The sequence below is a fragment of the Danio rerio genome, chromosome 7, assembly GCF_052040795.2.
Source record: "Danio rerio strain M-AB ecotype USA chromosome 7, GRCz13ab, whole genome shotgun sequence".
Taxonomy (NCBI): domain Eukaryota; kingdom Metazoa; phylum Chordata; class Actinopteri; order Cypriniformes; family Danionidae; genus Danio; species Danio rerio.
The window spans coordinates 43,786,739-43,800,190 of NC_141027.1; the positions used below are offsets into that span (position 1 = coordinate 43,786,739).

General features: G+C 33.7%; 1 protein-coding gene across 8 annotated transcripts in view; it reads right to left on the minus strand.

The window, feature by feature from the left end:
• The window catches only part of cdh8 (cadherin 8), a 435,086-nt gene that overhangs the window by 40,629 nt on the left and 381,005 nt on the right, over positions 1-13,452 (minus strand). For all 8 annotated transcript variants that reach the window (XM_087261647.1, XM_087261652.1, XM_087261649.1 and 5 more), the window contains 3 exons: positions 11,606-11,725; positions 4,613-4,780; positions 2,279-2,466 (listed from right to left, as the gene is read on the minus strand). In XM_087261647.1, coding sequence (XP_087117773.1) covers positions 2,279-2,466; positions 4,613-4,780; positions 11,606-11,725 — 476 coding nt within the window. The remainder of the gene's footprint in view (positions 1-2,278; positions 2,467-4,612; positions 4,781-11,605; positions 11,726-13,452) is intronic.

Sequence of the window (13,452 nt, forward strand, 5' to 3'; positions counted from 1 at the left end):
TCTATATATATATATATATATATATATAATATTAATAATTGGTTATATTAATAAAAAATTATAAAAAAAACTGGTGCTGAGGATAATGCATCAACCTATCAACCTGCTGAATAAAGCTTATTATTTAAAGCATCTGAAATAAATATTTTTGTAAATATAGATCATGTCCATGTTCTTTAGATTAATTCCCTCATAAAATACTCATCATGTTGTTCACATATGCGTAATACGCACAGGTTCATCATCATTTACAACTTGTGCATGTTAAATGTGCATTGTCCATTTATTTATTTGATTACACTTATTTTAAAATAAGAGAGTTGCAGTAAAATGACTCTGTAATTTCGCAATTACAGCGTAATACTAATTATACACATGCATTTATCATAGGGTAATGATTAGATTTTGATTCAAGATTAGTTACTTAATATTTATTTACTCTACACTACTTCTAGTTGATCATTTGGTATCAGAAGTGGCTTATATGTAAGGCAAAAGCCTCTAGATTATGCTTTTACCAAAATAAAATGTAATCATGCCTGGACTTTAAGAAACTTATTAATAAAATCATCTGGAATGGCAAAGAAAACGTTCTTGCAGGACTCCCAGAGTTCATCAAAATTCTTTGGATTCTTCTTCAATGCCTCCACCTTCATCCTTCCCCAGACATGCTCAATAATGTTTAATATTGGTGACTGGGCTGGCCAATCCTGCAGCACCCTGACCTTTGCTTTCAGGAACTTTGATGTGGAGGCTGGCGTATGAGAAGAAGCGCTATCCTGCTGAAGAATTTGCCCTCTCCTGTGGTTTGTAATGTAATGGGCCACACACGTCTTGATACCTCAAGCTGTTGATGCTGCCATACACTCTCCAGATGTCTTGCATGCCTCCATACTAAATGTAACCCCAAACCATGGTTTTTCTGTCACCAAACTTAACTGATTTCTGTGAGAATCTTGGGTTTATGTGGGTTCCAATAGGTTTTCTGGAGTATTTGTGATGATTTAGATGCACTTCAACAGATGATTAATCTGAAAAATCTACCTTCTGCCACCTTTGCAAATGATCAACTAGAAGTCAAGTAATTATTTGTTGCTCTTACAACTGGGATTAACGACAAGAGTTTTGTCAGGTAGTATATGTGCAGCTGTTACCTATTTACTTGATTATTTATTTAAAACAATCTATACTTATGTACAAAGTACATGTGCACCTGCCTCCTGTTTGTTTGTTTATTTAATAAAATGCAAAACCAGATATATTTATCATGAACAATTTACCATATTTTTGCCACAATGTGCAACATTGTTGCAACACAATTGCACAAGACGTCCCTGTAAGATAAAAGGGCTTCATTGTCCTCTCATCCACTGTGAAGGGTCCTTCATTTGCATACAATGGCCATTCCATATGCAAATATCTGCTGCTACACAAGGGCTGAGAATTGAGCATAGAAAGTCAAGGGGTTCAGAGCTACAGTAGTTCTCAACCCTCAGAACACCTGGACTGCAGTTTTTCTTCCAAATTTAGGTGTTCAGGGACTGTAAGTGTAAGTTTTCAGCTGTGCTAAACTTAAAAGTAAGCATCTCCAAGAAAACAGCCACTGCAAAAAGAGCATGCAATCCAGCAGTGGTCAGACATTTCTTTTACTGCACTTGCAGAAGTCATTCTTAAATCATGTAGCCTGCATTATGAAGTTATGAGCTGAATGGGAAGCCAAAAAAATGATGATAGCCAGTTTGTTCTGTTATAGTTGTTGCTTTTTGGTTTCGGATCAATATTCTCTATAAAAAAGAAGTTACTACTATCATATTTTGAGTTTACAGCAAGACCTGCACAATCCACAATAAGTGTGACCCTCACAACCATGCAAGCATAGAAAAAATACTCAACCTATCACCACATGACATAACTCAAAGCGAACAAGAAACCCAACAGCACCACGAGTGAAAATAAAGCAACAAACCTTAAAAAGAGTAAAACACTAATTTTGTAATTTGCATAATTAATTAATTTGCATGATTAATTCTTTCTTTTTGGAGGGTACGGCACGGTGTTGGAAATTGCATTTAAAACGCCACCCCGTGTCAATAGGTTTCCGACCCGTGCAGCACACACTGAGAAGTTCTGTTTCTGCAATATTAGCAGTCATTTGTCATCGGTAATGAGCCACTTTTCATATTTTCACAATATGCAACCCAGAGACAATCCTGTAACAGACAGTTTACAACTGTTAGGGAGTCCCAATGGCACATTAAGTCTACTTTTCCAGGCTTACCTTCTTGAGTCTGAGGATTCCCTCCTGAGTCTGAGCATCAGTGACAATCTCGAAAACATCCCTCTCATCTCCACCTATGATGGTGTAAGTTGATTTAGCATTTTCCCCGATGTCTCTGTCATTCGCTTTTACTCTTCCTCCAGGTTTCCCGATGCCAAGATCTTCAGGTATGTGGAACTCATAAGAACCTTTAGAGATGAGTCATAACAGAGTAAAATAATCTGGTCAATTAGGTGACACAAAGCATTTAGAAAAACAATAATTGTACCAAAATAGTGTGTAAAGAGTGTGTTAAACATTTCATTTATCTATGTGTACATACTATTCTACTAAATACTGTCTACTTCGTAGCACTGCTCAAGTTTATTTCCTTTTCTTCTTATCACCATAGCTGCACTAAATATAAAGTAATAAATCCAATCTCATCTCATTTAATATTGATGATATGTTGAGTCACAATTCGTATTAAACTGTCCTCATTTATACACAACAGTTCGATGAAGCCTATGGGATTTAGCTCATAATCATCAAAACAACAGTTATATTAAATATGTGCCATATTCCAGTTTTAATAAAAGCGAACATTCATGTAAACTGTTTTATTGCATCATTGTGGCCCGATCTTTTATTTATTGTAAACAATCAATTATTTTGGTTTTCTTTCAGGGATTAAAGTTATAGGTCACCCAAAATGAACATTTCTTTAACATTTACTCACACTTAAGTAGTACTAAATGATTATGAATGTACACAAGACATACTGAAAAAAAAAAAAAAAATTATTCTTTAATATTGTATAAATTCCTTAGAGTTCCTTAGAGGAGAAATAACCTCAAACATGTTTGGAACAAGAGGAAGATGAAAAACTGATGACATCATTTTAATTTTTGAGTGATCCGTTTAATGTTAAAATAATATAATTAAAAAAAGTATTTTTGGATTATAAAAAAAAAAAACCTTTACTGTAGGCTGTGCTTTGTTTGATTTACATGCTAATGTTATTGCAATGCACAATACAGACCCCCTAGTTTATTTGCGATAAAAATTACTGACTTTGTAGCTGTAATTTCCAGAAATTTGTGGACAATTTTGCGATAAAAATAATAATACTATATACACACACACACACACACACACACACACACACACACACACACACACACACACACACACACACACACACACACACACACACACACACACACACACACACACACACACACACACACACACATATATATATATATATCTTATATACCATATTACTGGTGGCCTACTATGTTACTATGTTAGGTGTGCAATCTAAAACAATGACAATGTCATAAATCTTAAAAATTAAGCTTCTTTATTTTTGACTATATTTGTCAAGACAAGATGTAAAACTGTAGGGATTAAGCCAAAGGAAGATTGTATAACTCTTATTTTTATCCACAATCTTTCTTACTTTCAGATTTCACTCCCCAGAGCATCTGATACAAAGGACATGCATTAGGACGTCCCCTTCCGTAATACACCTAACGCACGGATTGCCGTTAAACTCGTCAATGGCATGGAAAACAAAATCATTTATCAATTTTACACATACCATAATACCAGCTATACATGTAAAGCACAAATAATATCCTTCACTTTGGTCACGTTCCGTCATCTGTGAACCAATCTCCATCTGTCTGTTTCATTGCTTCGTTTGTTAGATGTTTGCTCAAAACATCTCATTTTTGCTATGACTTCACATGTAAATCCCTCACGCTTTATCTGCGTCTGCTTACTGCACAAGTGGTAACTCCTGCCGCTCCCTATTCTATGTAATGTAATGATTGTGAGGGCACAAGTGAGAGGTCATTTTTTTTCGAGACATTAAAATACATCAGATGCGCTGCATATGCAAGATCTAAAAGTCATGGAAAACAATTCATTTAAAACTGAAATAAATATCTTTTTAATAAATTATGGACTTTTTGTTGATTTTGCAAATTCAGCGATTGTGCAAAACTAGGGGGTCTGACAATAATGTCAGAAAAATAGTCAGATAAAATTACAATCCCAATATGGTCAATTTTACCTGCATACCATCATGCATTAATTAGTTCTAGATAATAATTAGAAACTATTTGGTGTCAAAAAATTGCTTGTTACATTTGATGTACTAGTCAGAAGCTACAGATTACAGGAAATCCACATCTAATGTTCTCTTGCATGATTTGTTTAAAATTTTAATACAACACAATGAAACAAGTACATTTGAATGAGGCAAAAAATAGATATGAATGGAACCTTTTTTGAACGGTAGCATAGGTCATTTTAAAATACTTTATATAAAGGATTACATCTTACCTTTTGTGAACTTTGGTGGGTTGTCGTTGATATCAGTAAGAGTGACTGTCACAGTAGTGGTTCCTGACAAGCCACCCATATGACCTCCCATGTCTTTAGCTTGAATGACCACAAGATACTCTTCCCTCATCTCCCGATCCATCCCTGCCAGAGCCACCCTAATGATTGCTGTAAAACAATCACAACAAATGTATTCATTGGTTTTATGTAATTCATATTTTAAATCAATAAATAAAGCATTGATAAAACCTTTCATTTATTTATTTTGATTTTATTATGTAAAGGGAAAAAAAAGGATATAAGATTATGCCATATTTTAATACAGAGCATGGCGTAAATAAACATGTCATTGTACATTCTGAGGTGCGCAGTTTGCCAAATCTGTTAGCTCTTCCCTTGTCCTTGACACCCAGACCAGCTTATTCTGCCATGCACTGCCTGTGCCGCTTTCATTTGGCATTGCAAATTAGCTTGTTTGTTTGCAGAAGACTTGTCCCAGCACCTGGAGTCATTTATATTCCAACTGAATGTGAATTATGCTGTCTGTGTCTTATAATCCTTAATATTGTATGCACCATCATTGACTCTTACAAAAATATATCAAATGATAATAAAACATAATAATACAAGACTAAAAATAATAACAAAACAAATACCCAAAGCACTCACAGGTAACAATACTCAAATCCATGACAACACTCAAACCCAAATGTGTCATACAATGAAAGCTCTGTGTGTTAAATAAAAGCTGTACACACATTTTTAGTCGTCTTAAATCTTCCAAAAACATCTTGAAATATTTGTTTTCTTAACATTGTAGATGTTTTACCATACACTTGGTTATAGATTGAGATTCCCCATCATTTAACACTATTCTTTCATCTTTACAGGCGTTTCGCCCCAATTCACACTGCGATCACACGTTTTTTTTTTACCATCGTGGAGATGATTCCCACAACAATTTGCGAGTCTTATGATGTTATGTTTTATGTGATGAGCCTAAATCCAGGGAAATCACGATCACTTCAATTAAGTCACTTGGGAAAGTGACAAAATATCTTGAATAAACAGAAAAATATGCTTTGCAATAAATTTAATGACTTGGATGACTAAAAATCTTCATAGACATTTAATCTTAGACAATCAATCAGGTTTCTACTGTATGTTAAATTACTGTATTGTATATATATATATATATATATATATATATATATATATATATATATATATATATATATATATATATATATATATACAGTATATAAATACAACAGTTCAGTCTGGTTCTTGAATCTGATAGGCTGATAGCTGTGCAATATTTTGTCAGTAACAGCACACAAAGGCCTCTTCACCCTTCAACTTTGTTTATCACTCCGCCCACATTCAGTTAGCAACAAGCACTCTACAGTTTGACAAATATTACTGCTGTTGTAACATGTTGTACTTTTGAGGATTTTTAGTCGAGAATGTAGTTGCTTAGATTGCAACTTTGCAGTTTATTTATAAGAATAGTGCCTATTTTTAAATATTTACAACATCTGAGAGAGCTCGTTACTGACCATTAGCCTGCCACGGAGTAGACCAAAGACGGTTGATGTTTTCTATCCACAAGATAGCGACAGAACCGCACAATAAGTCCTTAGGCTTAAAAGATTTTAACAGTCTGATTTCTAACTACAGCTGATCAAATCATTATTAAACTGGTAGGAATACCTGCCAACACTCCCATTTTTCCCAGGAGTCTTCCGTATTTCAGACCAATTTTCGAAAAAACCATCCTGTTTTTTATTTCTTCCGGAAAACTCCTGTAATTTCATCCCCCTTCCTTTTTGGTACAGAATGTAAACACCCCCGGGTTGCTAACTTTAGTACAGTTCCCGATCGCAGTGAATGCACAAAACTCGCTGCATCCTGTCCGGTTCTCAACAGTGTTATTCAGAGACCTCACCCCCGGACACCCACGAACACCCCCTCCCCCCGGTCTCCTGCATTTTCAGAGATTTGTTGGCAGGTATGCTAGTAAGTGATATTGTAGTGCTGTATTTATACCGATTTAATGGTTTTCTTTAAGGAGGTAAAATTAAAGGTACAGTACATATATCACATGTATTAAAGAACCTAACTTATTACAAATAATCAGGGCTTGACATTAACACCCACCAACCCGCCTAATGGGGGAAGCTTACAGCTGTGGCAGGTTAGACAACCACACCAACTAGCCACTTTGGCCGGTTGAAAATAATTTTTAAATTGTAGTTTTCTTAAAAGCAAAGTTTAACAATGAAACTGAGAGTTTGACAAAATAGTTTGAATCCCGAAAGCGGAGAGGATGAGAATGAGAGGATGATCACGCGCATAGAGAGACTCTCACTCACTCTCACTGATGAGGGCATCAGCTGTGCACGCGAGTGTTTATATGCTTGCATGCTCCAGTTTCCTTGCGTGAAGAAACTGGACGAAAAGCGATGCTTGCTTTACAAGAGTTTGAGATTCTTTAAAAAATATATCTTCGCGTATATAGCAGAGGTTGGCACTTTCTTTTTAACTTTGAACAGATTAATAATGAGCCTTAACCATGTGCAAGTGATCATCATAATATATATATATATATATATATATATATATATATATATATATATATATATATATATATATATATATATATATACATATATATGTGTGTGTGTATGTATTATAATAAAAATATTAGAAAATAACAGAAGCAATGATCTAAAGAAACAAAGACATTTGACAGGAAGAAAGGTAAGTGTGTTTTAGGCCCGGCTCTGGTTCCATTACCCATGAATAATTCACAGCGCGCATGCATTGTCTGCTAGACTTTTCATGCTGCACTTACATGTCTTTGTTTCTTGTTCTGTCATGGAAACCAACAGACCACACTAATTTAAGCAAACTAAAAAGGTGCATTTTTAGAGGTGAAGTGCTCTGATTGTCAACAGGACTATGGAAACACAGAGCTGCATGAGATGTAGATACAGCTGTGTCTGTGTGTGTGCGTCAAACACTGAATATGATGCTCTCACACTGCAGTACTCATTCAATTGTCATCCTGATTTATCATTATATATTCAAATGAATTCCTGATGATCATGGAAGCGAGGAAACACAAACAATTCATTTCCATAGGTATTTGGAGATTTACTTTGATTTTTTTGATTGTTTCCCCCTGCTTTTTTGCATGCCATTAAGCAAGTAATGAAATAGTGCATGATGTTTACTTATTTATCAAGTGTGTCTCTTTTCCTACGAGGTGTTGGATGTGTCAAACGGTTTCTAATGATTGTTTTCCCTTTACCTCTTATTTTTCATTAACATTCATTAAAACATCTGGCTCACTTGAATAAGCCATCTGCACATGTTTGGTAATCAGGAAAATCATGCACACGGCACTCTAGTTTAGGTTTTCACACCTCCTCTCGACCATTTGCGTTCTCAGAGAAAATTGAAATGCATGGGGTTATAAATCAGAAAAGGTGTTCTTTTTAAAGTCTGTTTGTTTAATATGCACATACAATTTGGACGGGACTTGTTTATTGTGTGCCGTTTTATTTTTTTCCAAATTACGAGCTGTTCATTTCCATCTCATTGCTTATTAATGTAATTTCACCATTATTTAATCATGTTGCTTACAGACACACTGTTAACAAGTCAGCTGAAAATGCAATTAGGGAAAAAACAAAGTCAAGGTTGAAAAGGAAGCAGAATGCAGATGGAATTCAAAGATAGCCCTGTCATTTAAATCAGAAGCCGCAAATTGCTTTGTGCGCTATTACAGAACAAAATCAGCGTCTGCGTGTGTCCTTCAGGTAAAATGATCTTGTTTATTTGGTCTTTGTTTAAAATTTATTTTCTGCCAGCAGTAATGATGATCATAATAACAATGATTATAAATAATAATAATAATAATAATAATAGTAATAGTAATAATAATAATAATAATAATAATAATAATAATAATAATAATAATAATAATAATAATGAATAACCTAATGCCTAAAATTAATCTTGGAATACGATTCACCATATACAGTTAAAGTCAGAATTATTAGCACTCCTGAATAATTAGACCCCATTTACTGTACACGTTTTTCCCCAATTTCTGTTCATCGGAAAGATTTTTTTTTCAAAATTAGTTTTAAAAACTGATTTTGTTAACACTTGATAATTACACATTATGAATGATCTATAAAGTAGTGAATTCATTATTTGTTAAGCATTAGCTCTCCACTAATAGATGGTAATAATCAGTTTATAACTGCATATACAAATGCTCTTACAAGCAAATTTAAAATGTGCTTAATGATTAGTATGTAACACTTTAGTTTAGGTCACAATTCATGCTATTAACTACTGGTTTATTACCTACCTATTATTAAGTCATTAACTGTTCTTTAGTAGTTATAAAGCATGCTCTTATTCTGCTACCCTAATCCTACCCAAAATGTAAACACAACTTATACCTTACTAACTATTAATAAATAGTTATCTAGTAGTTTATTAAGCTAGTAGTGTTAGTTAATAGTTGGTAATACAGTAAATTGTGACCTAAAGTGTTACCCATTATTCTTTCATACTTTGTTACAGATTATTTTTCCTGACTAAATGAAATATTGCATTATTTACAATCCATTTGTATTTAAGAGTAGTTGGGGTTTTTAAGATCATCCAGAATGAGTTAGTACATGCTTAAGAAAATATTCAAATTAACATTATATATAATTCATTTATTCATTCATTTTCTTTTCGGCTTAGTCCCTTTATTAATCTGGGGTTGCCACAGTTAAATGAACTGCTATTGTATCCAGCACATGTTTTACGAAGCGGACGCCCATTCAGCTGCAACCCATCACTGGGAAACACCCATAGACTGCCAGTCACACACATACACTATGAACAATTTAGCCCAATTTACCTATAGCACATTTCTTTGGACTGTAGGGGAAACCGGAGCACTCAGAGGAAACCCACGCAAACACGGTGAGAACATGCAAACTCCACACAGAAACCAGTGACCTTCTTGCAGTGAGGCGATTGTGCTACCCACTCAGTCACCGTGCTGCCCTTATATATTATTATTCAGGCATACACTAAAAGTTCATTCGTATGTTTTATTAAATGCTTTATTAACTCAACTTCATCCAGTTTTGTGACCTAATCTAATGTGAGGACTATTCATGCCTTAAAAATTTAAATTAATTGCTCAGTATCAAATGAACAAATCTTTGGAATCTTATCTAAAAAAGTTTAAAGATTGCAGAATAACAGGTGTGTCAAAATATAACATAAAATTTGATTAAACAATAACAATATAATAATTTGTTAATATATTACAATACAACATTTCAATGTTATTTAGCCATGTTTAAACTGTACAGTTATTTTACTTCACATAAAATTATGAAGATTTATTTTTCATTTGATACAGTTTTATTTGTGTATCTTAAAATGAAAAGTGTTTGTGTATCTTTAAATTTCCAGTTTAGAACATAACTGAGCCTTTAATTGTCATTTATAAGGGATTTACAAAGCATGAACAGTTCTCACTTTAGATTAGGTCACAAAACTGTACAAAGTTAAGTTAATGAAGCATCTATTAACATAGAAATTAGCGATTAATATATGCCTGAATAATAGGAATTATAAATGTCAATTTGAATAGTTTATTAATTACTTACGCACTATGAATATTCTTTAAATCAGCAACTTCTCTCAAATAACTGGTTTGTAAATGATGCAATATTTAATTTATTCATGAAAAAAAGTATGCAAATACAATCATTAAGCACATTACATACAGTTGAAGTCAGAATTATTAGCCTCCTGTTCATTTTTTGCCCAATTTGTGTTTGACAGAGAAAAGATTTTATCAACACATTTATAAACATAATAGTTTTATTAACTCATTTCTAATAACTGATTTATTTTATCTTTGCCATGATGACAGTACATAATATTTTACTAGATATTTTTTAAGACGCTTTTATACAGCTTAAAGTGACATTTAAAAAGGCTTAACTAGGTTAATTAGGTTAACTAGGCAGGTTAGGGTAATTAGGCAAATCATTGCATAACAATGGTTTGTTCTGTAGACTATCGAAAAAAAAAATATATAGCTTAAACGGGCTAATAATTTTGACCTTAATGTTTTTTTTTAACTGCTTTTATTCTAGCTGAAATAAAACAAACAAGACTTTCTCTAGAAGGAAAAATGATCATCAGACATACTCTGAAAATGTCCTTGCTCTATTAAACATCATTTGGCATAATAAAAAATAATCATTCAAAAAGGGGCTAATAATTCTGACTTCAACTGTTAATGTGCTTGTAAGTGAAGAGCAGAGCATTTGTATCTGCAGTTATAAACTGCTTACCAAAATCTAATCAAATTATGACTTAACTGTTTGCTAATGCTTAATAGATGATTCATAGTATGTAGATATCATGAAGTGTTACCCTGATTTCTTTTATCTTTACCATGACAACTGTACATACAATTTTACTAGATTTTTTCAATATACTAGTATTCAGTGACATTTAAATGCTTAACTAGGTTTATTATGTTAATTAGGCAAGTTTGGGTAATTAAGCAAGTCATTTTATAACAATAGTTTGTTTTGTAGAAAATCGGAAAAAAAATAGCTTAAGGGACTAATGATATTACCTTAAAATGGTTTAAAATAAATAACTACTTTATTCTAGCCAAAATTATACAATTAGGACTTTCTGCAGAAGAAAAAAGATTAACGGAATTACTGAGAAAAATTCCTTGCTCTGTTAAACATCATTTGGATGATTTGAAAATGAAAAAAATATTTATACAGAGGGGGCTAATAATTTAGGGGGGCTATTAATTTTGACTGTGACTGTACATCTGTAATAAAGATAAAAGCAAAGCAAAATAATGATGCTGCACAATTCCAATGATTCACAAAGATCTGGACATTACAGCTAATAACAATCTGTCTAACTTACCAGTGGTTTGGTCGATGGAGAAATACGGCTGGCCTTCCAAAATACTGTAGACCAGTTTGGCACTGTTTCCATAGACCGGATCGTCCGCATCACTTGCCGTTACTCTTGTCACTGATGCACCTGCATAGCAGAAGAGAAAACAATCATCTTCAATAAACAAAAATGACTTGCAATGAACAAATAAATCAATTATTTCCATTTACCGCACCGCTGCATCCACGTTCTGAACTTGTTTTCTTTGTGAACATTGTTTTTTTTTCTCTCTCTCTCGCCCTACCGATGTTTCAATAACACCCCTGGCCATGGTGTAAGAGATTCTCTGGAATAAACTCATAAAAGTGTGTTTTGTTGTTCAGATGTGCAAAAGCGTTCGCTCAAGCTGTGAGACTTCCACGATGAAAAACATCACAGCTCCAGGCCTTAACAAGATCAAAACGAAGAAAAGTCAGACAAACAAACAATCCGTGCTGCTCTCCTAACCTCCTCTTCATTAACCCATGGCTTGGATGAATTCAGAAGAAAGAGGAGAAAAGAGAAGCGCAAAAAGAGAGCGAGAGTGGGAGAGAAAGGGAGACGCTAATGCTAAACAGCTCACTGACAGTGCAGATGGTGTGGTAATTGTTTGTAAAGCATGTTCTACGGTTCTCTGACAGCTTGGTAAGCGCCTGACCAGCAAGCGTGCTTGTGCTTCAGCTACAGGTATCTGGAGCTGTCGGAAACAGCAGGAAAATTGTCTACTGTGAGGACTGGGGTGTGCATTCAGGCCTAAGTCAAGGCATTTTTCCACCTCTCCCTGGAGCAAGTCCTCACGTCTGCACTCTGGTAAAAATGAGGTAATATAAGGTAAGCAAACCATCATTGAAAGAAAGCCGCGAAAAACGAAAACATGAAATAAAAGTACTAACACAGTGAATTAAAAAACATGACTTAATAGATAGTTATTTTCAAATGTCTTAGTTCCTGTTTTAGCCTAAAAAAATATTAACATGAATTTTTCAGTTATTTGAACATAATAAGTGGACAGCCAAAATGCATCACTATTTTCACCTGGTATTAATGTGTACAAATATCACTTTATCAAGACTCTAACCTCATATTTGTCATCCTCTGTCTGACTTTTGTAGATAAGAGCAACACAAAGAGTAATACTGAATGAACAAAACCTAGTTACATGGTTTACAAGTAAGCAGGAAAGCAAGTGAAGAAAAAACATTGAGATGTCAACTCAGATTTTCTTTTTGTGTTTTGAAACATGCAACAGAGTATTAATAGGTTTTTTTTACTGCACTTGCTTGTCCCACAACATATCCCAGAGTGATCAAATGTTAAATTAAAAAAATCGAACATATATGTTATTATATATTATTATATATATTTTTTATTCAAATTTGAATAAATTCCACTCTGTAACTTACAATAATATAGCAAATCTGTGAGGTGGAAACAATATTTTCTCAAAGGAACAAGTGGGGATAAAACCCATTACTTTAAGTACCAATTTTCACAACTACTACCTTAATAACTATTAATAAGCAGCAAATTAGCAGTTCATTGAGATAAAAGTCTTAGGTTTGTTAATGGCGAAAATTGTACCTTAAAAGTGAGATGAAGCACTTTAAAATATGAATTGTTATTCAATGATTGACATAATCTCAACTGAAATAATAAAAAGAGGGTGGGACATATAGATGCATGTGCATGTTCACTTTTACAAAAAACAGCCAATAGTGTTATTTTCATCACAGCTCTGCCAGTGAGATTAAGCACATCAAATGAAAAGCAAATGAGGACAGGACATTTCAGATAGAAATGAGCATTTGGTCAAGATTTAATGAGAAACTGAAGTA